Source organism: Nyctereutes procyonoides, unplaced genomic scaffold (genome assembly GCF_905146905.1).
Source record: "Nyctereutes procyonoides isolate TBG_1078 unplaced genomic scaffold, NYPRO_anot_genome, whole genome shotgun sequence".
NCBI lineage: Eukaryota > Metazoa > Chordata > Mammalia > Carnivora > Canidae > Nyctereutes > Nyctereutes procyonoides.
In genome coordinates, this window is record NW_026575037.1 from 5891653 (window position 1) to 5917666 (window position 26014).

Genomic DNA, 26014 nt, shown 5'->3' on the forward strand with positions numbered 1-26014 from the left:
ATAAAAACAATGTCTGTAGTGGAGCTTTTTGAATTCCCTTGAGACTGGTAAAATTCTAATATGTTTTTGTGTTGTGCTGAAAAAAAAGTATGTATATGTGTATACACATACAAATATGTGGTTTATATGGTGCCAAGTGAATATGAATATGATTATATTATTATTATTGATTAACTATGAATTTGTCCCTTATTTACTTTTCTCTTAGGCATTTATACATTTGTTGTTAGCCTCCAGTGTATTAGTCCTTCATTTTCTTGTTGGCCAAGTAGTTACATTGTCTTAAAATATCTTTTTCTACTTTTAGGGCTCGTGGTCTGCCTAAACTAAAAGAGTCACGTTCCCATGAGTCATTGCTGAGCCCTTGCAGTGCAGTGGAATGTCTGGATCTTGGCAGAGGAGAGCCTGTGTCAGTGAAGCCACTCCATAGCAGCATCCTTGGACAAGACTTCTGCTTTGAGGTAAAAAGCATGGAAAGAAGGAAGAATGGTTAGACACCGTCAGATTTTCTGTCCAGTAATTTTATGATTTCATTATGATGGCATTGATGATTTAATCATCATAAGTGACTTTTTGTTGCTGAAAATTGCCTACTTATAGGTAAAAAGTTGGAAATCTATTAATCTAAATATATTGCTCGTTAACATTATTAATGATGGCTTCTCACTCCTTTTGGCCTAATCTGCTTTCAAAATAAATGAATTCTTCTTATATCCTCAGAAGAGGTTTACAAGCTTAACAATAACTTACCAAGTTAGTATTTTAATTTTTTAGTTTTTTTTTTTAAAGATTTTATTTATTTATTCATGAGACACAGAGAGAGAGAGGCAGAGACACAGGCAGAGGGAGAAGCAGGCTCCATGCGGGGAGCCCAATGTGGAACTTGATCCCAGGACTCCAGGATCAGGCCCTGGGCTGAAGGCAGCGCTAAACCCTCTGAGCCACCCAGGCTGCCCAGTTTTTTAGTTTTGATAAAGGTATCACCCACCGTATTTTCTCCTAAAAACCTAAGCCCTCAATTTTAATGATCTTTGAGGAGACTCACCAAAACCATAATTTTTCTAACTACAACCTGAGCAGTTCAAGATCTGAGACCATGTCTTATTTATTTTTGTAATTCCCTGCACACAGCCCAGTCCTTGGCACATTGCAGGTACCTAATTTCTTGAATGAATGAAATTGCTCTTCACCAGCAAATTATGACTATCACTCTTTATAATGTAATTTCTCCCTCTCAAACTAAATGAATACAATTCACAATTGGCAGTTGGCCATTTGCAATTTAAAGTTACATATATACATATAAAATTGCTAGTGTTAGGATTTAGTTAATTAACATGAACTTACTAAGTGGCAAATATGAATCCCATGGTATATGTGTAGAAGTTGAAAGGTGTTTGATTTCTGTTCTTATGTATTCTTATGGACTAACCCTGTCCAACAGAAATATGTTAGCCAAATATATAATCTAAAATTTTATTAGAACCAAATATCATCATTTTGACATTAACTAATATAAAATTATCAACAAGTTTTTTTACATCCCTTTTTTAAAGGTAAGTGTTCAAAAGCTGATGTGTATTTTATATTTACAATACATCTCATTTTGGACTAGCCACATTTCAGGTGCTCACTAGCCACATGTGGCTAGTAGCTACCATATTGAATAGTACACATAATCTGATCTGATTCACTAGATTATATAACCTTAGATTGAGTTAATATGTGAGCACACTTCAGCTATTGGAACAGGTCATTTATTGGTGTTCTTTTTTGCAAAAGTTATGTGAATTTGTGGAACTCAATTCAAAAGGCTTTATACCAGGCCCAGTGTTAGGTGCTAGGTATATAAACAGCATAGTTCATTTTTAAAGGAGAGTGATAATAGTGGTCAGTGACCGGAAATTAACAAGCTGTTTGCCTAGTGGAGGAGAAATGGGTTCCAAAGATAGTAATTTGGTAATTCTTTTCACTTTCATAGAGTACCCTTTCTGAAATGTTATTGTGAAGGCAGTCCCAAGAAATTTGACAAGCTGTTTTAGAGGCTCTCAGTTATTTTTTTATTAATTCACTGAATTGAGCATATTCGTTTGCAAGTATTTTAAGATGTGGCCTGGAAGGTTTTTAATTTTGATCTTTCCACAGTGAAGGCTAGTTTTAGATTCTGACCTGAATTCTCAATGGCTTCTGTTCTCAAACCTGGAAATGAGTATGGATATTCCCTACAAAAGAGAACAAAAGCAGATATAGAATATAGATATCACAGAACTAGCAAATGTCATTTTGGTTTTGTGTGTTATGATTTGGGTTCATGGCATATTCCTTTTTTTTTTTTTTTTTTAAGATTTTATTATTAGAAAGAGAATGAGCATGAGCGGGGACAATTGCAGAGGGAGAGGGAGAAGCAGGGAGCCCAATGTGGGGCTCGATCCCAGGACTCTGGGATCATGACCTGAACTAAAAGCAGTCACTTAATCGACTGAGCCACTCAGGTGTCCCCATAGCATATTCCTAACTCTTAAATGATAGAATTACAAAGATAGAGCCCCCAAGCCCTATTCCTTTTCCTTATCTCTAATCTTTATGTTGAAGGTTACATACTTAAGTGGAAGTAAATGCTTCAGCTGTAACTCTGCTTCAGAGAGAGATAAGTGGATGGAGAACCTTCGTAGGACAGTTCAACCAAATAAGGTAATAGTGATTTTGAATATCTAAAAAATGTAGAACTCTGTGAGCAGTAAGTTAATAGAGGGTAAATGCAGCAATCATACCTTAATTTTTATATTGCTTTTAAAACACATTTACATGTTAACGCCATTTTATACTCAAAATAATCTTGTTGCACATACTCCTATGATTTTACCTCTGTGGGTAAAAAGACTCAAAAGTTACATGACATGGCCTGGTCAGAAGCTGGTGCCCAACGGAAATGGGACCAGAACAGTAGTTTCTTAACTACTTATCTCTTCTTTTATTTGTAGAAACTAAGCTAGTTGCCATTAGGCTGGCTATATTAGAACTTACATTACAGGATGATATTTTTTTAACCCAAATAAACTGAGTGTATGAAGCTAGATTCTGATATCTTCTTGTTTAGAGCTTGCTATTACACTGAACAAAAAGATAGCAATCCCCTTCATTATTTAATGACTACCCTTAATAAAGTGCCTGGGTAGCATCACCTACTTTAAAAGGAAAATACTGTTTTTCTGGGATTTCAATTTTCCAACTCGACTTTGTTGCTTTTTTATAGGACAATTGCAGACGAGCTGAAAACGTTCTTCGTTTATGGATCATTGAAGCCAAGGACCTTGCCCCCAAAAAGAAATATTTCTGTGAACTGTGCCTTGATGATACCCTCTTTGCTCGTACAACCAGCAAGACCAAAGCAGATAATATTTTCTGGGGTGAACATTTTGAATTTTACAGCCTTCCACCTCTTCATAGCATCACAGTTCACATTTATAAAGATGTGGAAAAAAAGAAAAAAAAAGACAAGAATAATTATGTAGGGCTAGTCAACATCCCCACTGCCAGTGTGACTGGGCGCCAATTTGTAGAAAAGTGGTATCCAGTGAGTACCCCTACACCCAACAAAGGAAAGACCGGAGGACCTTCTATTCGGATTAAATCACGTTTCCAAACTATCACCATTCTGCCTATGGAGCAATACAAAGAATTTGCAGAATTTGTCACCAGCAACTATACCATGCTGTGTTCTGTCCTTGAACCAGTAATTAGTGTGAGAAATAAAGAGGAGTTGGCCTGTGCCCTAGTGCACATTCTTCAAAGTACTGGCAGAGCCAAGGTAAGTGGAAAAGGAGGGTTGCATTGTTCTGAATCTCTTCCCTACCTTTTGTGAAGAAGCAAACTTCCTGTGTTTCATGTAGAGATCCAAATTGGATAAGTATACTTTCTATGCTTTTTTGGTCAAAAAAAAAAAAAATTAGGAAGGAAGCCTATTAGTAGTTCTCAGATCCAGAAAAGGTGAGGATTATAAAACAAAGAAATAACATGGAGAAACCAACATATATTTATTTGAAGTTTATTCACCTGAAACATAGATACCAGGACTAGCTCTTTATCATCGGACAGAATAAATGGTAGGATTGGTGTGCTAATCCCACAGTGTGTTCAAGATTATTATTTTTTTTAAGATTTTATTTATTCATTCATGAGAGACACAGAGAGGCAGAGATGGGAGAAGCAATCTCCATGCAAGGATCCCAATGCAGACCTGGATCCTAGGACTCTGGAATCATGCCCTGATCATCCCCAAGGCAGATGCTTAGCCACTGAGTCACCCAGGTGTTCCTGTTCAAGATTATTTTTAGTTCCAGAATGTGCTGTATGATGGTTATACTCCTTCCTATATTTTAAGTTAATCTGATGACTCTAGTCCCTAGTCACAGAAGGAGATATTCCAGAAGCATGGTGGGCATTGGCAAGAGTCTTATGGAATTAAAATACCAAGTGATATTAATTAGTAGCTGTTTCATGATATTCTTATCTCATTTCATCCTGGATAGAAGTAAAAATTCAGGAAGATGGAAAAAGAAATATGCTTAATTATATGAAGAAAACCAACTCATAGTCTTTGATCATCCTAAACTATGATAATTACTATCTCTATGAGGTGTATTGACTAGGCTGAGTCTTCATTATATTGTATGCAAATGGATAATGGTAAAACCATATTTTAGATCAAGAAGAATTCACAAGTAGAATAATTTATTTAGAACCAAATTAAGTGCTTTTAAGATTTCTTGATACAAATCAGAATATATCAGTATATTTAATATGTAGTCCTTTACCTAACTGCCATCCTGATTATCATTTTTGTAGTTGAATATTTTGATAATTATTTTGAGTTTTCTAGTGTTACAAATGCATACAAGTTTGGGGTGAGATGTCATTGAAATTTTGAATTTCGTCTTTGAAATTGTATGGATATGTTCATTCTGCTCTTCCATTGCTTAAAGTTTAAGATAAATAAATAGATATACATAGAGAGAAAGAAATACATATCTATCTCTATAGTATATTTTTTTAACAACTTTTGGGGTAAACAACAGTTTACATGCAACACACCCATTTTAAGTGGAAAAAAAAAGTTTCGACATATTATGGACCCGTGGAAACCACAATAGTCAAGATATAAAATGTTACCATAATCCCCATAAGTTTGCTCCTATTCCTTAGCATATGAGTTATAGTAGTGATTCCTATATCTATAACTCTTACTTTTTGGGTAACTAAATCCAATTAATGTTCAAAATGCTTAATTTTAAAGTAAAAGTAAATCAGCATATTTCCTTTGTTTTTGCTTTTATAACTTTCCAAATATGTGATGTTACTACATTTAAAATGAACAACAATAGACGTTGAATTTTACATCAAGTTAATCTTTAAGATTGTTGAGAAAGGAACCAGCTATTTCTTAAGGACTTTATTTTTCCTTATGCCTTTATTCTGGGTGGATGGATGGATGGATAGATGGAGATAGATAGATAGATAGATAGATAGATAGATAGATAGATGATAGATAGATGATAGATAATCAACCTTGAAAATGATTCATGTATTAAGTTTAAGAATTTCCACCTTGACACCATGGACCAGTTTATAACTATTACATATTGAACACCTAATAAGTAGCAGAAACTGTTAAATACTGAAAATCTAGAAATGACTAAGAATAGACACTGTCTTCAGCCTCATGGGGTTTGCAGTCTTCTGGGGAAAACAGATAATAATCAAGTACTTACAGAAATAAATGTGTGATTACAGTGAGAAATGCAGAGGAAAAAAAAATCTATGGCACAATTAGAGAGGGGAATAGGAGACCTGACTGATGCTGGTCAGAGAAGGCTTCACTGAGGAAATGATGTACAAACTAGGAACCCAAGGATTTGAGGAATGAACTCCATGACATTGAGGGCAAGAGCAAGGGGGGTGGTGAAGCAGAACTGAGAACCGCATTTGCAGAAGCTTTATGGTATAAGAGCATCATGTGTTATAAAAGGTTTGGTGTATTTGAAGGTCTAAGAAGAAGCTCCTTGAAGCTGGAATGGGATGCAGAGAGAATGGTATACAAGGAGGCTGGGAAAGTAGACAGAAACCAGAACATATAGGGACTCATGGGCCCATGCAAAAGAAGTATTGTCTTTATCAAAAGTGCAATGGAAAACCTTTGGAGGAATTTTTAAACTTAGGGTTGATACCTAAGCTTTTATCCTGACCTTTTTCTTTCAAATAAGTCAGGTAACATTGGTTTTAAAGCAGCATTCCCAGAATGATATTTCACCAGTTTCTCATAGTGTATATTATTTATTCATTTGCTTTGTGCCTGACTGAACATTATTCTACCAGGATTTTCTGACCGACTTGGTGATGTCTGAGGTGGATCGCTGTGGAGAGCATGACGTCTTGATCTTCAGAGAGAACACCATTGCTACCAAATCCATTGAGGAATACCTCAAGTTGGTGGGACAACAGTATCTTCATGACGCATTGGGTATGGAGAAGAAAAACATTGTGTTCTTTGCCTTTTGATTTTGTTATTTCATCCTCATAGGACAAACAAATTGAGCTCAAATTCAGCATGTTACTTAGTTCTAGCTGACTAGAGTGTTAAAATTTGAGTTTCACCTGTAAGTCTCCATAGTACTCACCTGTGGTACTACTGCTTTATAACACATTGATTTATCCAATATGTACAGAAAGAAAGCCCATCAGCATATGCAGCTACCCACAAACCCTCAAGTTTGTGACGCTAAGATACACAATATGAGTGGATGTCACTACTAGATCTGAGGGTACCTGCTTCCCCCAAAGTGTTGATTATTTACATTATGATATAAATATATTACCTAATCTTGAGTTTAACATTTGTTTTCATGCATCAGAAGTTTAAAAAAAAAAAAAAACTCTTGTCAATTCTCACAACTCCCAATTTCTGCCTTCAAGATCTCAAGAATTTTTAATAATTACTACATTTTACCCAATCAGTAGTTTTTACTGACTAGGCCACTCACCTAGAATTCCAGATTTGGTCATGAAATTCAAGCAGTTACCACTAGCATAAGGCACTGTGCTGGGCGACTTACTCATGGTAAAGCAGATGTGAGTTTCTTGAAGAACAGAGTCATTTCTTTTACCCTCATTTCCCCAGTACTTCCTGCAGAATGTAAAAGGTTAATAAAAAGGATAAAGAGAAACAGGTAAAATTAATTTTAATGACATTATAGTTAACCCAGTATACCCAAATATTTAACAGGTTACCAAAATAAAAATTATTTGTGAGGTATTCAACTTTTTTTCATACCAACTCTTTAAAATTTGGTGTGTATTTTGCATTTGTTACACATTCTAGTTTGCACTAGCCACATTTCAAATACCCAATAGTCACATGTGACCATCAAGAGTAGACAGTAAGTTATGTTGAATAAATGGAGAGATTTTTGCCCTTAACGAGTATATAAGATAGGGAGATAAGAAAGATAAGGATACCCCTATAACCTAAAAGAGAGAGAGAGATCCTGTGCTTTTTCAGAGATTTAAATAAGTTAATTCTGGCTGATGGAATTATGAAATTTCCCATGTAACATACAGAAACTATGTGTGTAACTTGAAAAGTAGAAAGGTTATATAAAAACAGATATTGGGGGCGCCTGGGTGGCTCAGTCGGTTAAGCGTATACCTTCAGCTCAGGTCATGATCTCAGGGTCCTGGGATTGAGCCCTGCTCCCTCCTTAGTGGGAAGCCTGCTTCTCCCTTTCCCTTTGCCCTCTGCCCCCTCTTGCACACTCTAACTTTTGAAATAAATGAATAAAATCTAATGGGAATTTATAAGAATAGTGAAGATGGATTTTCATTAATATTGGGACAGATAGGGATCCCTGGGTGGCTCAGTGGTTTAGCGCCTGCCTTTGGCCCAGGGCACGATCCAGGAGTCCCGGGATTGAGTCCCGCATCGGGCTCCCAGGATGGAGCCTGCTTCTCTCTCCTCCTGTGTCTCTGCCTCTCTCTCTCTCTCTCTCTCTCTCTCTCTCTCTCTGTCTATCATAAATAAATAAATAAATCTTTTAAAAAAATATTGGGACAGATACAGAGAGGTTCGTGGCCTCACCTAAAGAGCTTAATTACAGCCATATCCTAAAGTGTATCTCATGACTTTAAGGATTTGTACTGCCTTCTAAAAGGTAATGATGAAGCATTTCTAACCATAGTCTCCATTCTGTGGACATAGGGGCAAATACATGTTGACCACCTACTTCTTAAAAATCAAAATCTATGTTCTGCCACTCAAGGTACTAATAAACAGAATTTCCAAAGTGAAAAGTTGATGCAGGTGCTTTGATAGGGCAGGGAATAATTAAATAGCTGATGCACTAAATAAGACATGAAAATTCACTGAACATGAGAAGCAATTCAAATAACCCCACAAAGATATCTGTTACCATATTTATAACCCAAGAGCAAGGACCAGGGTAGGGAATGACTACTGCTTCCAAAAGCTTAAACAAAATTAATTAGTAAGCTGCTTCAGGACAGAGTATCTACTGTCTTCTTCCCATTTAACCCCCCACATTTCTAGTTAGCCCTAATACTCTAGACGCTCACTGGCTGATTTTTCTCCTACATTTTATTTTTATGACAGTAACTCTCTTTGCAAACAACTTAGTGTATCTGAGAGTCAGTGTAAATTCAGACTTATTTTATATGATTTGAGATAGTAATGTGATTTTTCAAATAGTCACCCTTAAGAACTGCAGCATTTTCCGTTACCTGAAAAAGATTGTTATTTTCATATGAACTGTACTTAGTGTGGCAGGAGCCTCTAATACTACAATTGGGGAAGGTTTTATAATAAGTATTATATAAAAAGGCTTCACAGTGAAGTCTCAGTAAACCAAAAAATTAAATTAATAAGGACATCCAAGCACTCAGAATAATTAAAGTATAGTTATATTTCATTCACTGTGGGCAAAAAATAAAGATGCTTTTTCCAGGCTGCCTGAAGAATTCTCAGAGAAAATTTAATTAAAAGTTGCCAGTCATGTTGACAATATTCATTTATCTTGATTAAAGCATTATTATTTACTGCACAGACCCCACCTCACTTAGACTTGACTTAAAGCTTCCATGTGGCACAACTGCGGGGCTTAGTCAGTTAAGCATCTGCCTTCAGCTCAAGTCATGATCTCAGGGTCCTGGGATTGAGCCCCACGGTGGGCTCTCTACTCAGCCGGGTGCCTGCTTCTCCCTCTTCCCCTTCCTCATGCTCTTTCTCTCCTCACTATGTCTCTCAAATAAATAAATAAAATCTTAAAAAAAAAAAAAAAAGCTTCCACCTGTTAACCCCTTTTACCTTTCTGGCTGAAATCAGCTTATATGTTAATGTTCTGGAAATATCATCAATGAAATCTAGAAAAGGCCTTTAAAATGCTTGATTTCCATCATTGGCGACAGAGGCAAATTTTTTTTTTTAGCAATAATCTGACCAGATCTGTTGACTTATTTCTACACACCTAATTTGAATGTGAGATAGTAATGAGTTAATGATTTACATAGAAGACACACCATAGAACACACTATGCACAAACTCAAATTTAAACAATGTGGCAAAAAAATAATAATAATAATAATAATTAATTAATTAATTAATTAAAATAAACAACGTAGCAAGTACCCTTTGGCTCAGATCTTTTTCAAAGGCAAGAGAGCAAATGCAAATGAATTACTGAATCTGTTTCAATTTTTAATCAGGTAAGCAGCTTTGAGGTACAAATCTGTAAAAGGTTCACCTTTCACTATAGTCCTTTTCACATTATCAGACAGGTTATAGTTTCAAAAGTGAAAATTTTTTTCAATTTTAGAGGATTTCAAATACATCATAATCAGGTAGAAAAAGTCTTTAGACAATTTACTTCTGGACTCTTGCATTATTTATTTGACTCTCTTCTTAAAAAGTACAAAACAATTCTGAAAATTAATCAGTTATTTACTAACCTTAATATTGTTTCCCTAGACTAGATAAAGCCTCATGGAAGTCACTAAACAGAATATTAATGATAGGGACGCCTGGATGGCTCAGCAGTTGGGTGCCTGCCTTCAGCTTAGGTCGTGATCTTGGGATCTGGGATCGAGATCCGCCATCAGGCTTCCTGCGAGGAGTCTGCTTCTCCCTCTGCCTATGTCTCTGCCTCTCTCTCTCAGTCTGTGTCTCTCATGAATAAATAAATAAATCTTAAAAATAAAAAGGATATTAATGATATAAATTTAGAGATGGGCCAACTTTTATATGGAATATTTGACATTGATGAGTTAGTTTTAAATTTAGCTACTCTTTAAATGAGGTAAATTATGTGGAAGCACATAGTGCAAGGGACATTGAGAACACTTCAAATACAAATCCTGTGGGAACTGGTAAATATTTTTGTTGGGGTCACTTCACTTTATGAAAAATCATTTTTCAGTTGCATAGTTGTACATATCTGTACTTATTGTATGGATCCCTCACCAAGTGCAAGGTGCCACATTATATACTTTTATATTCACACATCATTTCTGATCCTCACTGCAGCTCTGTAGGGTGGGAGTTACTAACACCATCTTACAAATAAGGCAGCTGAAACTCAGTTTATTTAAGTGACTTTTCAAGGCCCTTCGGTGGTTGAGTGATTTGATCCTAGATCTGTCTGGCTTCAAAACCTTTACTTTAAAAAAAAAAAAAAAAAAAAAAAACCTTTACTTTTTCCATGCACTAATTTCCAATTCTCCAAGCATTTTTCCTCCAAGTAATCACCTGCTTACCTCACTACTAACCTTTTAACAAAAAATGTTCCTCATGTTGCTGCTGCTGCTACTGAATTTTGGAGAAATTTTTGTTCACTTCCATAAGATTTATTAGAACTAGCCTGAACCTCGAGAGATAGAAGCAGAGTTGAAAGGATCTTTGCAAAATCTACTTCTCTGTCATTAGACCTACAAAAACCCAAGAATACATACTATCATCTCTGATAAATATTTATTGAGCATCTACAGTGCTTTAGGAGCTATTCGACATGAATAGAAGTTGACCCCTGACCTCCAAGGGTATTCATCCTAGAGATGTGAACATGAGACATACGAACAAATACGCATAAAACTGTATGAAACATGGAACACAGGAACATACACAAGGTGTAGTGTACAGTGGGGGATAAACCAGTAAGGTAAGGATTTGTTTTTTCAGTGAATACTAGACTTATCTCTATAGAAGATGGGATATACAAACAGTGCTTCTAAGTTAAATTTTTTTGGAAAAGCATATACAGATTATATAAAGAACTATTCTTGGGCAGCCCTGGTGGCTCAGCGGTTAAGCACTGCCTTGGTCCAGGGCCTGATCCTGGAAGCCCAGGATCGAGTCCCATGTCGGGCTTCCTGCATAGAGCCTGCTTCTCCCTCTGCCTGTGTCTCTGCCTCTGTGTGTGTGTGTGTGTGTGTGTGTGTGTGTGTGTGTGTGTCTCATGAATAAATAAAATCTTTAAAAAAAAAACTGTTCTTATATGACTTTGTGCTATGTTGAATTACTGTCTCCTTCACAAGAAGTAAGCCTAGAGACCCTTACTCGAATCTATGTTCAGCACCAGCTTAGGTGGGCTATTCAACCAAGCTTGGGTTCTTTTTTCTTCTAAAATAATATCATTCACCCTAGTAGAAGGGCCATATAACAAATAATGAATTCCTGCTAATAAGATATATTTGTGGTTTTAGATAATAGATTTAAGGTTGTATCATTGTTTTAAGTATTATTATTATTTTTATAAATACCGTAATGGGGCAGCCCTGGTGGCGCAGCGGTTTAGTGCCACCTGCAGGCCGGGGTATGATCCTGGAGACCCTGGATCGAGTCCCGCATTGGGCTCCCTGCATGGGGCCTGCTTCTCCCTCTGCCTGTGTCTCTGCCTCCCTCTTGCGCTCTGTGTCTCTCATGAATAAATAAAAAATAAAATCTTTAAAAAAATAAAAATAAATAAATACCGTAATGGTGATGTTAGTGATTATACTTTTTCCACTTCCAGGATGAGGAAATAAACATGATACGAGGGAAGTGGTATCGCTTGGGTTCTAAAAGAATAACAATCCTTTGTGCCCTCCATGTCAGGTCTCAGAAAGAAATTCCCATTATACAGTTTAGGACAGAAATCCTAAATCCTTTTATTCTATTCAGGAGGACACTATTCATGGTTATACTAACTGTCATCTTCAAACAGGGGAGTTCATCAAAGCTTTGTACGAGTCAGATGAAAACTGTGAAGTGGATCCCAGCAAGTGTTCCTCTAGTGAACTGATAGACCATCAGAGCAACCTGAAAATGTGCTGTGAGCTGGCTTTCTGCAAGATCATCAACTCTTACTGGTGAGCAGTGTCAATGCTTCAGCCCCTGCTTATGGAACTTAAATTTTTCCATGTAAAAGTCATCACAATGTTAACTGTAGCATTCCCCAACCAAAGGAAGGGCTTAGGGGAAAGTTGGAAGATTTCCCTAATAGAGTCCTCTCTAAAATCCAAGTCTCCATTGTAAGCAGCAGGACCTGTGAACTGACTATCTACGTTAATATTTCCCCAGAATATTAGCACCACATCCTCTAATACCAAAAGTACTTTAATGGCTTTCTGGAATACTTACTAGCATTAAACAGTTGTGTTAATGATTTTTGCATTGTTCCAACCCTATCAATTGGTGAGCTTTTGGAAGAGTTTTGATGAATACTCTTTAGAGAGATTATGATAAGCTCTCTTAAACCAGATGGTTTAGTCAGGAGCCTCATGCCATTTTCCTACTTTGCAAAAGTAAATTTACACTAATCCCTAAGTTTTGTAGCTTTGGGTTCCCAGTTTCCATCTGGACTTTCGTCAATTTTCCGCCAACTCTGAGCCATGAATCAGGCAGGATTCTCTCCTCTAGGCTCTCCTCTTAGCCTGGCTCTAAAGCAGAGGTGTGGTGGGTCAGAGTGGGATCACTTGTGTTTCCTTTGGTTATGGTATTTTTATATTTAGAGGTTTGGTCATTTTTCTTTTCCAGTGTTTTCCCTCGTGAGTTGAAAGAAGTGTTTGCATCATGGAAGCAGCAGTGCCTGAACCGTGGCAAACAGGACATCAGTGAGCGGCTCATCAGTGCCTCATTGTTTCTCCGTTTCCTGTGCCCTGCCATCATGTCTCCCAGTCTCTTCAACCTTATGCAAGAGTATCCTGATGACCGTACATCTCGCACCCTGACTCTGATTGCCAAGGTCATTCAGAACCTGGCTAACTTTGCCAAGTAGGTGTCACTACCATAAGCACTTTTTAAAAACACCATTTAAAAAATACGTGACACCTAAAATTTGGATGGGGCTGGGGAGCCTCATTGCCCATATTACAAGATTTTCATTGCAGTGGTATTAAAAATAAAGAGAAAAGAAACAGCTTAAATATTCACTTTATAAAGGAATCCATTAAGTAGCCTGTGGTATGTGCATTCAGTAGAATATTTGCAGCCACCCCAGTGATCACAAAAAATATCCAATAATATGGAAAATGAGGAAGATATAATTATACTAAATGAAAAGTGCTGTTAAAAACTTTAGCAGAAAAAAAAAACTTTAGCAGAAAAGAAGGATACTAGAAGATACATATGCTATTATTCCAGAAATATGTTAATACAAAAACCTAAGTATAAAAACCACCTGACAAACTCAGTGTTTACATTATCTAAAACAATTGGCCTGGCCCCTTCAGAAAAAGTCAATGCCATAAAAAATTGAGAAGATAGAGAGGGACTGTTCTAGGTTTTAAAACACTGCAATGCTTGAATCTTAACTAGATTTGAATTGGAAAAAAATCTATAAAAGTCATTTTGGAGACAATTAAATGTGAAATATATAAGATTTATGGATGATGCTTTTAAAAAGTTTTAGTGTGATAATGGCATGGGTTTATGTAAGAGATATTCCTTATTCTGGAGAAATAGGTGCTAATGTATTTAGAGTTTATGTCTGCAACTTAGTTTAAAATGGTTCAGCAAAAAAAAAATAAAAAATAAAAAGTGTGTGGAGAGAGAAAGTGAAAGCAAACTTGGTAAAATGTTACCAGTTGGTTAATGTAGATGAATGCATATGGTTGTTTGTTGTATATTCTTTCAACTTTTCTATACATTTAAAATTTTCTGAAAGGAAGTTAGCAGACCTTTGGGGAGAAAATGCACTCAAATGTAAACAGCGGATATGTTTGGATGGCAGAGTGTATCCACTCACACCTTTCTTTTGCCACTTTTCATTGTTTCTAAAAAGACAGAATTCTCGATTAGCAATGTATTGAAGGAAGAAATTAGAACTTGAATTTAGAACTTGAATGAGACAGATTGTTTTCTGGTATAAATAGTGGCGTTTTAGAAGTGCACTATTTTAACTTTTTGTATCCTATTTATGAGATAACACAGAAATAGACATATTTATCCATATTTGAGTTAATTCCAGTAAAAATTATTTCTAGTTATTTTGGAAGAAGTTTTCTGGGCTTAAGCAAGGTCCCGAAGGTACCTAGAATTTAGATAGACAAAGAAGAGAAGTTCTTCTCTAGCGAAAATAAATAGCATGAGCAAAGACTTGGAGAAGCAGATATATTTGGGAGACTCTGAAGAAGCTAGCAATATTGAAGGTTTATACTGATGAGCATTTGGTAGGCAAATGAAGGTTATTTACAGAGAGCCTTAAATACCAGGAAAAAAAAAAAGATTTAGCTATAGCCCACAGAGAATAGAAAGCTATGCAGAGTGTTTGAGTTTTACATCAGTATTAAGAAAGTATGTTTTAGTCTTTATCACTTAAGAGATTATAAATTAGTCACTTACCTCCCTAACATAAAAATAAAAAATTTAAAGCTCATTGTAAAGTAAACTCAAACATCTCTTTTCCTGAATATGTCCTTTCCCATTTTCTCTCCCTTTGTTTCAGGTTTGGTAACAAAGAAGAATATATGGCATTTATGAATGATTTTTTAGAACATGAATGGGGTGGAATGAAGCGCTTTCTTTTGGAAATCTCTAATCCGGACACCATCTCAAACACCCCAGGCTTTGACGGTTACATTGATCTGGGCCGCGAGCTTTCAGTCTTGCATTCCTTACTATGGGAAGTAGTTTCCCAGCTTGATAAGGTAAAGTAGGCTGGAAGCATAATGGGAGATTGGGAGTTAGAGAACCTTAATGTACCTGAATTCTGAAGAGTATCCACAGAGTGACAGCATTCATGCTTTCTGCTGATCAAAAGCAACCTTTTGTGCTAGAAGCCTGGGAGTAAATAGTTACCAATTCTGAGTAAAATATGGTTTCCCTACAAACCAAGAAATTCTAGAAAGCCATGAAGTTATTAATCTATATTTTTAAGTAATTCACTGAATTAATGGCATATATATTTCTATAAATAATCATATGTTTAGAACGTTATATAGGACATTGTATAGAACATGTCTAAAAACTTGCCTAGAAACTAACATCAAACATTGCTAGACGCAGATTTATTCATGTATAGCAGGATGAGATGATGAAACCTCATCTAATAATTCTAACAAAAGTGTGGACTTAGAAAAATGCTGAGACTATCATGTTTAATTTGTTTTACTCCTGAGACTTTTTTTGTTATATAAGTCAGAGAGTTCAATATAACTATTAGTACTACTGAGTTACATGGGACCTGAAAATTCTGATGTTTTCTTTCTCTACAGTTGTGAATTTTAAAAGCAGAAAATAGTACTTTTAATCATTTATTTTCTGAGTATAAGCTAAAAATTATATTAATAACTAAATATATACCATGCCAATCATTTTCTTCCCTCTGGAATTTTTCAAAGAGAAATAGAGTTTGTAATGGAAAGTAGTCTTAGACTTTAGCTAGGTTTACCACAATAATTATTTATTGATATTTTTGTTTGCTACAGGTACTTCATAAATAGATGTGGTGGTATGTTAGAATGACTTCAAAAGACAAAGGTTTTTTGTGATTAGAATGTATTTGTTTCCCTCCATTTTCCTATTATCCTTAACAATGTTGTACCAATAAAATGGGGGTAGTAAAACCTATTAATAAAGACCACTTTCCTGAGGCAATATAAGTGGTAGGGTGTCCTGCCACTTGTAAAATAATAAACTGTTTTGTGCTCTTGAGGACCCCTTCTTCACTTGTAGCATTGCTAGCTAGATTTGGAGTTGGAGCTGTGCTGAGCATACATTCCTTGAATATGAATCAGGGTTCAAGAAAGTTGAGCAAGTAAAAGACTCTTCTTTGGGTAGCATTTGAGCGACTACTCTACCCGTCTGAGCAGAGTTGAATAGTCTCGGTTGTGGAGAAGACACAGGGGACCCAGACGCAGCTGTGTAAAACTGCCCTAGAGTTAAGGGGTCCCATAAGACTCCATGAAAATAAGAATTCCCCAAAGAAAAAAATGATTGAGATGGATAAAGCCAATACTAAAAAGTGACTCTTTGTCAAGTAACCGCATCAATGGGATGCAGATATAGAAACCTTGTAAAATAGGCCTGGTTGATTTAGGGTCAAGATCTTTTTAACAGGCCTTGCTATGTAAACATGCCTTCTCCTTGTAAATCTGTGTTTGGTCCTGGGAACCAGGAGTAAACCTTAGACACATCTCGTTGAGAGTTTACCTGATTTTGCTGCTTAAAACAAGATTGTCTTACTAATGCAAACCCAGTTGACAGTAGGTCAGAGTTCCCAAAAGTAAATGGGATAGGTCAGAGTTCCCAAAAGTAAATGGGATAGTGGATGGCAATATCACCTGTGTGCCCTGCAGTGCTCTGGACCCCTGAATGCAACACCTTGTATGTTGGCATGCATTTCTTTTCTCACACGATGCCTTTTCTTTGGAAGTTTCATCACACTAGCCAATCCTCTGGTCTTGAAGTCCTTTGGTTAGAAGGTGTTTGGTTCTTCCCCTACCCTCCCTTCCCTTGATCTACTAGCCTCCCAAAGATTTAGTTTGCTTTGCATGCCTATTTTAGTTGGAATGGCAATAGTTTGGTTGTTTTGAGCATGTCTTTTAATTTTTATTTGCATAATCCTAATTTCTATTTCCTTTCTTTCCTCAATGTCTGCTGCACCTTGTTTCGCCTCCTCCATTCATCTCGACGCCATGGTTCTGCTGCTCCATAACAATGCATTATGAACCTGCCACTCCCATATGCAAACACCTACCCTTCCCTCCAACCTACACCCCTCCATCAATGGGCATCGTTTTCCCAAAAACAATCGTTGGTGGATGTCGCAATGCTTATTATCCAATTAGGGTGAAAATTCCTTCCTACAGGCGACCGTGGCAAAATTGGGACCGCTCCCTCGAGTTCTTGCTGATATTACCAAGTCTCTAACTAATCCTACACCAATACAACAGCAACTGAGACGCTTCACTGAGCATAACTCCAGTCCAAATGTCAGTGGAAGCCTCTCCTCTGGGCTGCAGAAAATATTTGAAGACCCCACTGACAGGTATGTAAGAGAGAATCGAAACTAGCATCTCAGAGAGACAATGCTTAGAGATTTGGCAGAAATCTATTTAAGTCATTTGTTGAATTTATAACCTAAAAGTCATGATCAATTGGAAAGAATCATCTGACTGGAGATAAATCCAATTGTTTGTTATAATAGAACACAAGATCTAGGATACTGATTTTCTAGAGTGTTATTGTAGAATTATAATAAACATTAAAAAAAAAAAACCTAGGTCCAGCTTAAGGGAAGATTAAGGGCTCTATGATGTTTATATTTTCATTTATTATAGAACTCAAAATTCTGGAGAACCTCAGTTAACATCATTTTATAGCTGGCTATGTCAGCTGGATAGGTCAATGCAATGTTGATGCCTAGACTGACTCTCTTTTCTGGATTGGCAAGACTTGGGCCTTTAGCAAGGACCTTTTGGTTGAACATGTGGCACTGTTCCCTCCTCTTGAAGGTTTAGACAGAACCAATTAACAGTGAGTTGGAATACCTCAGGAGGGTTTAGGACCTAGCTAGGAAATGATTGGAATTCTAGTAAAAATCAAAGACAGTGATGGAGGGGTATACACAGTGTTATTCCCCACCTTTGGAGAGAAACTAAAAATGTTGTATTTTTAGGAATTGTAATGATGAAATTTGAGTTTAGAAACTGACATAAGTATCTACATTGGGCCTCTGAGCCTTCAGAAATGTTGATATCCCTGGGTTGAGAAATCCTAACTATTTTGAATTTATCTCAAGAGTAATTAAGGGTCCTCTTTTTCCACAGTGATTTGCATAAACTAAAATCTCCAAGCCAGGACAACACAGATGGCTATTTCAGAGGGAAAACGTTATTGCTGGTTCAGCAGGCCTCCTCCCAGAGCATGACCTATTCTGAAAAGGATGAAAAGGAAAGTAGCCTTCCTAACGGTCGGAGCATCTCCCTCATGGACCTTCAGGACACTCACGCTGCTCAAGTAGAGCATGCATCTATCATGCTTGATGTGCCTATGCGCTTAACTGGAAGCCAGCTTTCCATAACCCAGGTGGCCAGTATCAAACAACTGCGGGAAACCCAGAGCACTCCCCAGAGTGCACCCCAAGTGCGAAGGCCCTTGCACCCAGCCTTGAACCAGCCAGGCAGCCTCCAGCCCCTGTCATTCCAGAACCCTGTCTATCACCTCAATAACCCAATCCCAGCAATGCCAAAGGCCTCTGTGGATTCTAGTTTGGAGAATCTAAGCACTGCCAGTTCCAGAAGCCAAAGTAACAGTGAAGATTTCAAACTCAGTGGGCCCAGCAATAGCAGCATGGAAGATTTCACCAAACGTAGCACGCAGAGCGAGGATTTCTCCAGGCGGCACACTGTACCAGACAGACACATACCTCTTGCTCTGCCGCGGCAGAATAGTACCGGGCAGGCCCAGATCCGGAAAATGGACCAGGCTGGGTTAGGTGCCCGAGCCAAAGCCCCGCCGTCCTTGCCACACAGTGCTTCCTTACGTAGCACGGGGAGCATGTCGGTGGCCTCTGCGGCCCTGGTGGCTGAACCTGTGCAGAATGGGAGCCGGTCCAGGCAGCAGTCCTCTTCCTCCAGAGAGAGCCCCGTTCCCAAAGTGAGAGCGATCCAGAGACAACAGACACAGCAGGTAGGGATGGGGGCAGGGGCGGGAGGGGTCTGGCCTCCATTGATCTACCTGTGTCCCTGCTTCTTTATACATAAAAATATATATATTAGGAAATCCAATTGCTAGCAAGGTTCCTACAGAAAAATATTTTATTTTAAATGGGAAGAAGAAATGAAATGTTTGGGAGGCTTCTGGCTAGAAGAGGCAGAAGAACGAAAGAAGCTTGACTCATTACCCTCAGGAGACTAACAACCAGGCCGAAGGCTTTTCCTTCTCTTCAAGCAGCTGAGCCGCCACCTCGCTTTGCACTAAGAACAGATCAGTGTTGAATGAATAATTAGAACACATAAACTATGAAACCTGTAGGCCAGATCAACTAGAATGTATTTAGGGAATCTGGACATTAATCTGCCTTAATTTTTTTTTACCTTAACATTTCCAGAATAAGCTTTGTCATTCTGAGCCAAGGGCTTAATGTAACTGCTCTCTACTTCATCCCCCACCTCCTTCTGGAAATAACAAGTCTCATGTGCCTTTTCCTGGAAATGGCTAGAAAAATAGCACCTGAGCACCTATAAAGGCAAAGTGAAGGAGACAGGTAAAAAGATAGAAACACAGGTGGTTGACAAATATTCTCATTTGCAAATCCCTTATATTTCTATTTGCATGGGTAAGCCCAGCCAGGGTCACAACCAGTCTTAAGATTTCCAGATTTTTCTTCATGACAAAAGTTTTCCCAAGGATTTAATCATTTTCTTCCCTACATACTACATTTTGAGGCACCAATACATATTTTACTTTTTGAAACAATCTAATAACCTGAGGAATACATGTATATGTATGCATTTAATATCTTTCAACTGATGATTTTTCTCCTTTGTGTTTGCTGACCTTTTCTTGAAACCTAATCATACTTGGGAGCTTTGCGATTGAAAGAGTTCTATGACAGATCCTTTTGTCAGCAAAACCACTAGTCAGAGAAGACCAATAAAACCCCAGTGCATCTTTTTAATATATTTGCTTTTTATAGGTAGGCATTTACTGATTTGGCTGCTTCTGCCTCCGCTCTGCTGTGATCAGAGGCCTTGCCCCATATCTAATAGTTACTGTTAAAAAAAAAAAAAATTAGGACACTGACAGAATCCTGGGATGTGGAGGTAGAGGAAGAGATGAAAAGCTTGACTAACTTAGACCCTTTCCCACAGCCCACTTCCTGGGCAGAACCTCCTCTACTTGGTCGTTCTTTCCAGAGAAATTCCTTCAGTCTTAAATTTTTCATTTTCATTTTATTTATATTTTCCCAAATATCCCCAATTCATTTGATTTTTTTTTAAAAGATTTATTTGTTTGTTAGAATGAGAGAGGGAGATGGGATGTGAGTGTGAGTGGGAGAAGGGCAAGTCCTTGAGCAGACTGTCTGCTGAGGATGGAGCTCAACAAAGGGCTCAATCCCAGGACCCTGAGACCATAACCTGAGCTGAAACCAAGAGTAGGCTGCTTAACCCATGAAGCCACCCAGGCACTCCCCCAATTCATTTGATTTAATAAGGAAAAGAAAGATTACGTATAATGAAATCTTTCATATGTATGTCATTTTATGTCATATATATATACATTTAATTCATGTGTCAGAATATGATCATTCAGTCATTCACACTTTATTGTGATCATTTTCACACGTTGCTTTTATGCTAGCTTCCAATTAAGATCAACTACTTTCAGAGAATTGAGTGTTTATTGGGAGGAGAAAAGAAAGATAAGTAATTTTAGAGATGGAGTGCTGTGGGAACCCTGGGTGGCGCAGCAGTTTGGCGCCTGCCTTTGGCCCAGGGCGCGATCCTGGAGACCCGGGATCGAATCCCACATCGGGCTCCCGGTGCATGGAGCCTGCTTCTCCCTCTGCCTGTGTCTCTGCCTCTCTCTCTCTCTCTCTCTCTCTGTGTGACTATCATAAAAAAAAAAAAAAAAAAAAAAAAAAAAAAAAAGACAAGCCCTCAGTGGCAACCCTTTAAAAAAAAAAAAAAAAAAAAGAGATGGAGTGCTGTGTGGAGGCAGAAATCCACTTTGGGGGCTATGGGGGCTAAGTGTAGCCTGGGGTCCGTGAAGATGGGACAGGGAGTAGAGAAGAATATCAGATTGGCATAGATGGACAGGATAGTGGAAAGGGCACTCCAGCCTACTCTTCAGAAGCTGACTGGGGCCCAGCCTTGGACAGAAAAGAGGAATGGTAACCCATTCCCCTGTGTCATGAAATTCTCAGTTCCCAGGGCCTGTGACTCAAATTGATGGCTTATAAGTATTATAAATTACATAGCCTTCTGCGTGATCATCTGGAACCAACTGTCATTTATAACATTTAGGTAGGAGAATATAGCACCCATCACACGAGCAGTACATATTTCTATGGGTGAATAGAAGACTGTCTCGATAGACAGGAGGGAGGAAATACATACAGTCTCCAAACAACCAGTTTAAAAATGTTTTGTGCCACACCATCAATGAATTGGAATCCATCTATATTACATTGGCACGAATTGAGGACAAACGCAGTGAGATGGCCTAGCGCAGCTTTAAATATTCATCTTTGTTCCTACCTTTGCTGGTAGTGCCACAATCATATCAGTTAAAGCATAAATCATGTATTTTTATTGCTCAAGTTTCTGGTTTTTCTACATTGGCTTTTTCTATGCAGATGGCTTATTCTTTTAAACTTATGTTGTTATTTTTTATTCCTTATCTTTTGGTTTCTTGCTTTTCTCCTCTCCCATGAAGCCTCTGAATTTCTACATAATCAGCACATTTTTGGCAAATTCCTTTACATATTGTAATTGCAAATTGTGTTGGGGAATTCTTCTGTCCCCAAAACTAGAGGATTTCTTTGTGGGGATTGTTCTGTAGGCGTCTGTAATTATCAGTGGCTTTGTCCTATTGCAAATTCCATCTGTATCTCAGCACAAAGGAGTGCCCGTTGTTGGCAGCATTACTGGCTTCAGTCTTCGTATATGTATACGTACTGAGTAGGAAGGAAATAAAATCCTAGCAAAATAATCTAGAGAGAAGAGAGTTTGTTTTTTGTTTATGTTTTTGTTTTTGCTTTCAGGAAACTGCCTTCAAATTCTTTTACCCTTTTCAGCCTCTTTTTGGATTTTTCCCCCCTCATTTTCCTCTCCATTTTGGTTTTTGTGCAGCATGTACTGTTTGTGTGTAATAGTACTTAAGCTGTATGTGTTCAGATAGAGCATGTTACGTAACCTTAAAAATTCAAACTTGAAGAGGCTTTTAAAATAAATTCAATTTTGGCAGACCTGTTGGAAAGATGGTGCTGTTTTCACATGTAGATGTGTTGAACTCTCTCCTACCTAAGCTCTTCAGGAACCCTCAGAGTTGACTGCTTTAGCCAGCCCTTTCTTTGGTGTTGACAGCAGAAGTGCTCTTTGTGATGAGAACCGGACTGTCTTAGACTTTGGAAAAGCTGAAAGCAACAAGCTTTATTTATGTCTAGTAAAGCTAGCGAAGAAGAGGAAGCTGGCTGCTTCTCCATTGTCCTCAGTGTTAGCTATGAGGACATAGGCTATGAGTGGATTACAGGATCGGACAAACTGCTGTCTCTGATCCTTTCACCCTAAAGCATTAGTATTTTTCCCAGAGAAACCCTACACACCTTTATCTCAAAGGGGAGACATTCCTAGTAGGAATTCCTACTGCTTTTCTTTTTGTCTTTTTCATCTTTCCTTTTCTTTAATGATCCACCTTTGAAAGCCAGTGGATCTAAATAGGCTGTATTTATTCCTAAGGCTGTAGCTAAGCAAAGTGGAATTTGAAGCACTTACCAACCTCTTTTCCCAATCTCTTTGTACACTAGAGATAATAAATTTTGCTGTTTATAATAATGCCTAAATAACTAATAGTAGTAAAAACCAGAGATAATAAATTTTGCTGTTTTTGCCAGCTTGTAAGGGAGATGGAATAATCATTGAAGAAAAGCCTTTGATGTACTTCCAAAGGATTAGAGAAAAAACGTATGATGTCTTTCTCATAGTAATGCATTATACTCTAGTACTGAATTCTAAAGAGAACCAGAGTATTAATAAATGAATAATATTTTATTGAGCATCTGTTGTGCAATTATGTTGTCACTACCATTCAAAAACAGACTGTATCAAGACGCCTGGGTGGCTCAGCGGTTTAGTGCCTGCCGTCAGCCCAGGCGTGACCTTGGACTCCTGGGATCGAGTCCCAGGATGAGTCCCACATTGGGCTCCCTGAATGGAGTCTGCTTCTCCTTCTGCCTATGTCTGTGCCTCTCTCTGTGTCTCTCATGAATAAGTAAATAAAATCTTTAAAAATAAAAATAGACTATATGATATGATGCCATGCATCAAGGATTGACAATCTAGTTGGGAAGTAAGACCAGCACACATGAGACCAATAGAAAAAAATGTAAGGGACAATATATAGTTTATAAAATAAAGAAACCCAAAAAATCGCCTCTATTTTGATAATTTTTTATTTGCTCAATGTTATTTTTCTGTTCTTTATACTTTTGTGAAGGTTTTACCATGAATACAAGGAAAAGTTAATATTTTTTCAACAGCTGTTGACCACCTACTATATGCCATGCAGAGTGCTCAGATATATTAGGAAGTGGTTGAAAATCAGATTCAACCAGTAAAATAAGAGTAGACCTGAATGCCCAATTCTATCGTACAGTCCCTTCTAATTTGTTAGACATTGTTCATCATTCTGGGGCTATGGTACCCACCACCATCACCAGTGGAATGACCCAGCTCTGGGTTTTACAGCTTTTCACTTAACAGTAAAAGCCTAGTGTGCTTGTTGTAGTTGACATTGTTCTCTTAATATGTTTCTGAGGGCTAAGATCTCTCCTCCATGTGTTCTCAGGAGCAACCATAGTGTACAGTGCATTTATAGGCACTCAAATAGCTACCCCATGACAGATCATAGGGAAAGAAAGTTCATTGAAGCAACATATCAGAGGAACTTCTAGACATCCATTAATAATTGCTTATGTGTGCTTCAGGCGTGATACCACTTACTGATATCTGTAATCTACTAGCAAATCAGCCAAACCAGGTTCTGCTTCACACCTTTAAGAAACACTGCATAAAGCAGAAAGCTATTGAATTAGCTGCCTTGAAATAATAAATTCCAAATAGTAAAAGTTATCAGTTTTAGTACCTGCTTTATCTCAACCCACTATTGAATAGAAAATCTTGGTTTCACAGAAAAGCAGTTTTTTTGTGCCCTATGTGCTAAAGTGATAAGATTATCAAATTTAAAAAGCATTGGTCTCCTTTAAATATTGGCCTTTTATTAATTTTTTAAAACTCAAAACCACATTCTTTTCTCTTTCAGATGTACATCAAATAAAAACCTAAACCTCTTGTGAAACTGTTTTTCTCTGCCAATGCTGAAGCAGTTTTTTGCTCTCTGCTTTTAAAATCCAGTAGGGGAGAACTAGTGTGTGTGTGTGTTTGTGTGTGTGTGTGTGTGTGTGTGTAAAGTACCTTACTGTTTACAAATGCTTTTACAAGCTGACTCATTTGTTTCTCATAACAACTTCCGATGTGGGTAATTACTACCTTCCATTTATAGTTGATACTGTATCCTATAGGCCAGTATTTCCAAAGTTTGATTCTCAAAATTATTTACGTATACAAGATGTTCATTTAATTAATCATATAATTATTTTAACACATAATAGAAAATATATAACCATTAATATTAAAATATGTATAAATATATATATAACCTCAAACTCATGATTTTACTGATGTTATTGCTTAGCATAAGGACTCAGCTAACTGGAAAAAGTTGTTTTAAAGAGACAATAAATAATATATCAGTGATAATATGGTTATTAAAGAAATAATAAAATGGTACACAAATGAATGAAGTATACAACACACCTAGATACCAGAGTGGAGATGGAGATAGACTTTTAAGAACTAAAGATCTTGAAATTTAAGACATGTCTATATGTCTTGACACAGTGGAGGAAATGACTTTAAAAGAGGAACTTCTAGACATCCATTAATAATTGCTTATGTGTGCTTCAGGTGTGATGCCATTTATTGCTATCTGTAATCTGTTAGCAAATCAGCCAAACCAGGTTCTGCTTCACACCCTTAAGAAACACCATTCTATGACTTGTATACGTGTGTTTTGTAGAGTTTCTCTCAACCTATCTTTGATAACCTTTTAGTGTCTGCAGCCAGTATTTTTCATCTTGTCTTTTTAAATCACAAAGTCATCAAAAAAAATCCCTTCTTCTAAAATATCTATCTATGTAGAGTTTAACTGGATCCTATTCCAGAATGACATAAAAGTAATCTTAAGGTAGATAGCTCTGCATGGAAGAGAAAATTCCCTCCAATTATGAGATTACATAGTATTGGTCCTCAAAATAGAAATCTATTTTAATTCTAAGAAGGTTACCTCACATACAATGCTATGATCTCTCCTACCTTCTCTCTCTCTCCCTCCCAACCTCTTTCATTCTCTCTCTCTCAAGCACACAAGAGAAAAATAATTTGTTTTATATTTCTAGCATTGTTTTTAGAGAAAGCATTAACGTTCATAGCTTAATATAAATTATAATATCCAGTACCAGTTTTCTAGACATAAATATGATAACATCCAAGCTTTGTACTTTCCAAAGAACTTTAACCCACAGTATCTCACTCAGTCCCTGCAATTCTATGAGATATCAGGATAAGTGTTACCAGTGATGGTGGTAATATCCCTAATCGGTAGTTTAAGAAAAGAGTATTGAAGAGATTAAGGGACAGTTTAAGTGGCACCGTTGCTACTTTTTTTTTTTTTAAGATTTTATTTATTTAT

At 37.3% G+C, this 26014-nt stretch overlaps 1 protein-coding gene across 5 annotated transcripts in view; it reads left to right on the plus strand.

Annotated features, from left to right (window-relative positions):
• RASAL2 (RAS protein activator like 2) overlaps positions 1-26014 on the plus strand; it is a 353302-nt gene that overhangs the window by 311841 nt on the left and 15447 nt on the right. For 4 of the 5 annotated variants that reach the window (XM_055319255.1, XM_055319253.1, XM_055319256.1 and 1 more), the window contains 9 exons: positions 308-461; positions 2593-2691; positions 3254-3808; positions 6373-6517; positions 12264-12408; positions 13076-13312; positions 14985-15186; positions 17329-17528; positions 18310-19171. In XM_055319255.1, the coding sequence (XP_055175230.1) occupies positions 308-461; positions 2593-2691; positions 3254-3808; positions 6373-6517; positions 12264-12408; positions 13076-13312; positions 14985-15186; positions 17329-17528; positions 18310-19171 (2599 nt within the window). The remainder of the gene's footprint in view (positions 1-307; positions 462-2592; positions 2692-3253; positions 3809-6372; positions 6518-12263; positions 12409-13075; positions 13313-14984; positions 15187-17328; positions 17529-18309; positions 19172-26014) is intronic. The other variant, XM_055319254.1, reaches the window with a different exon arrangement.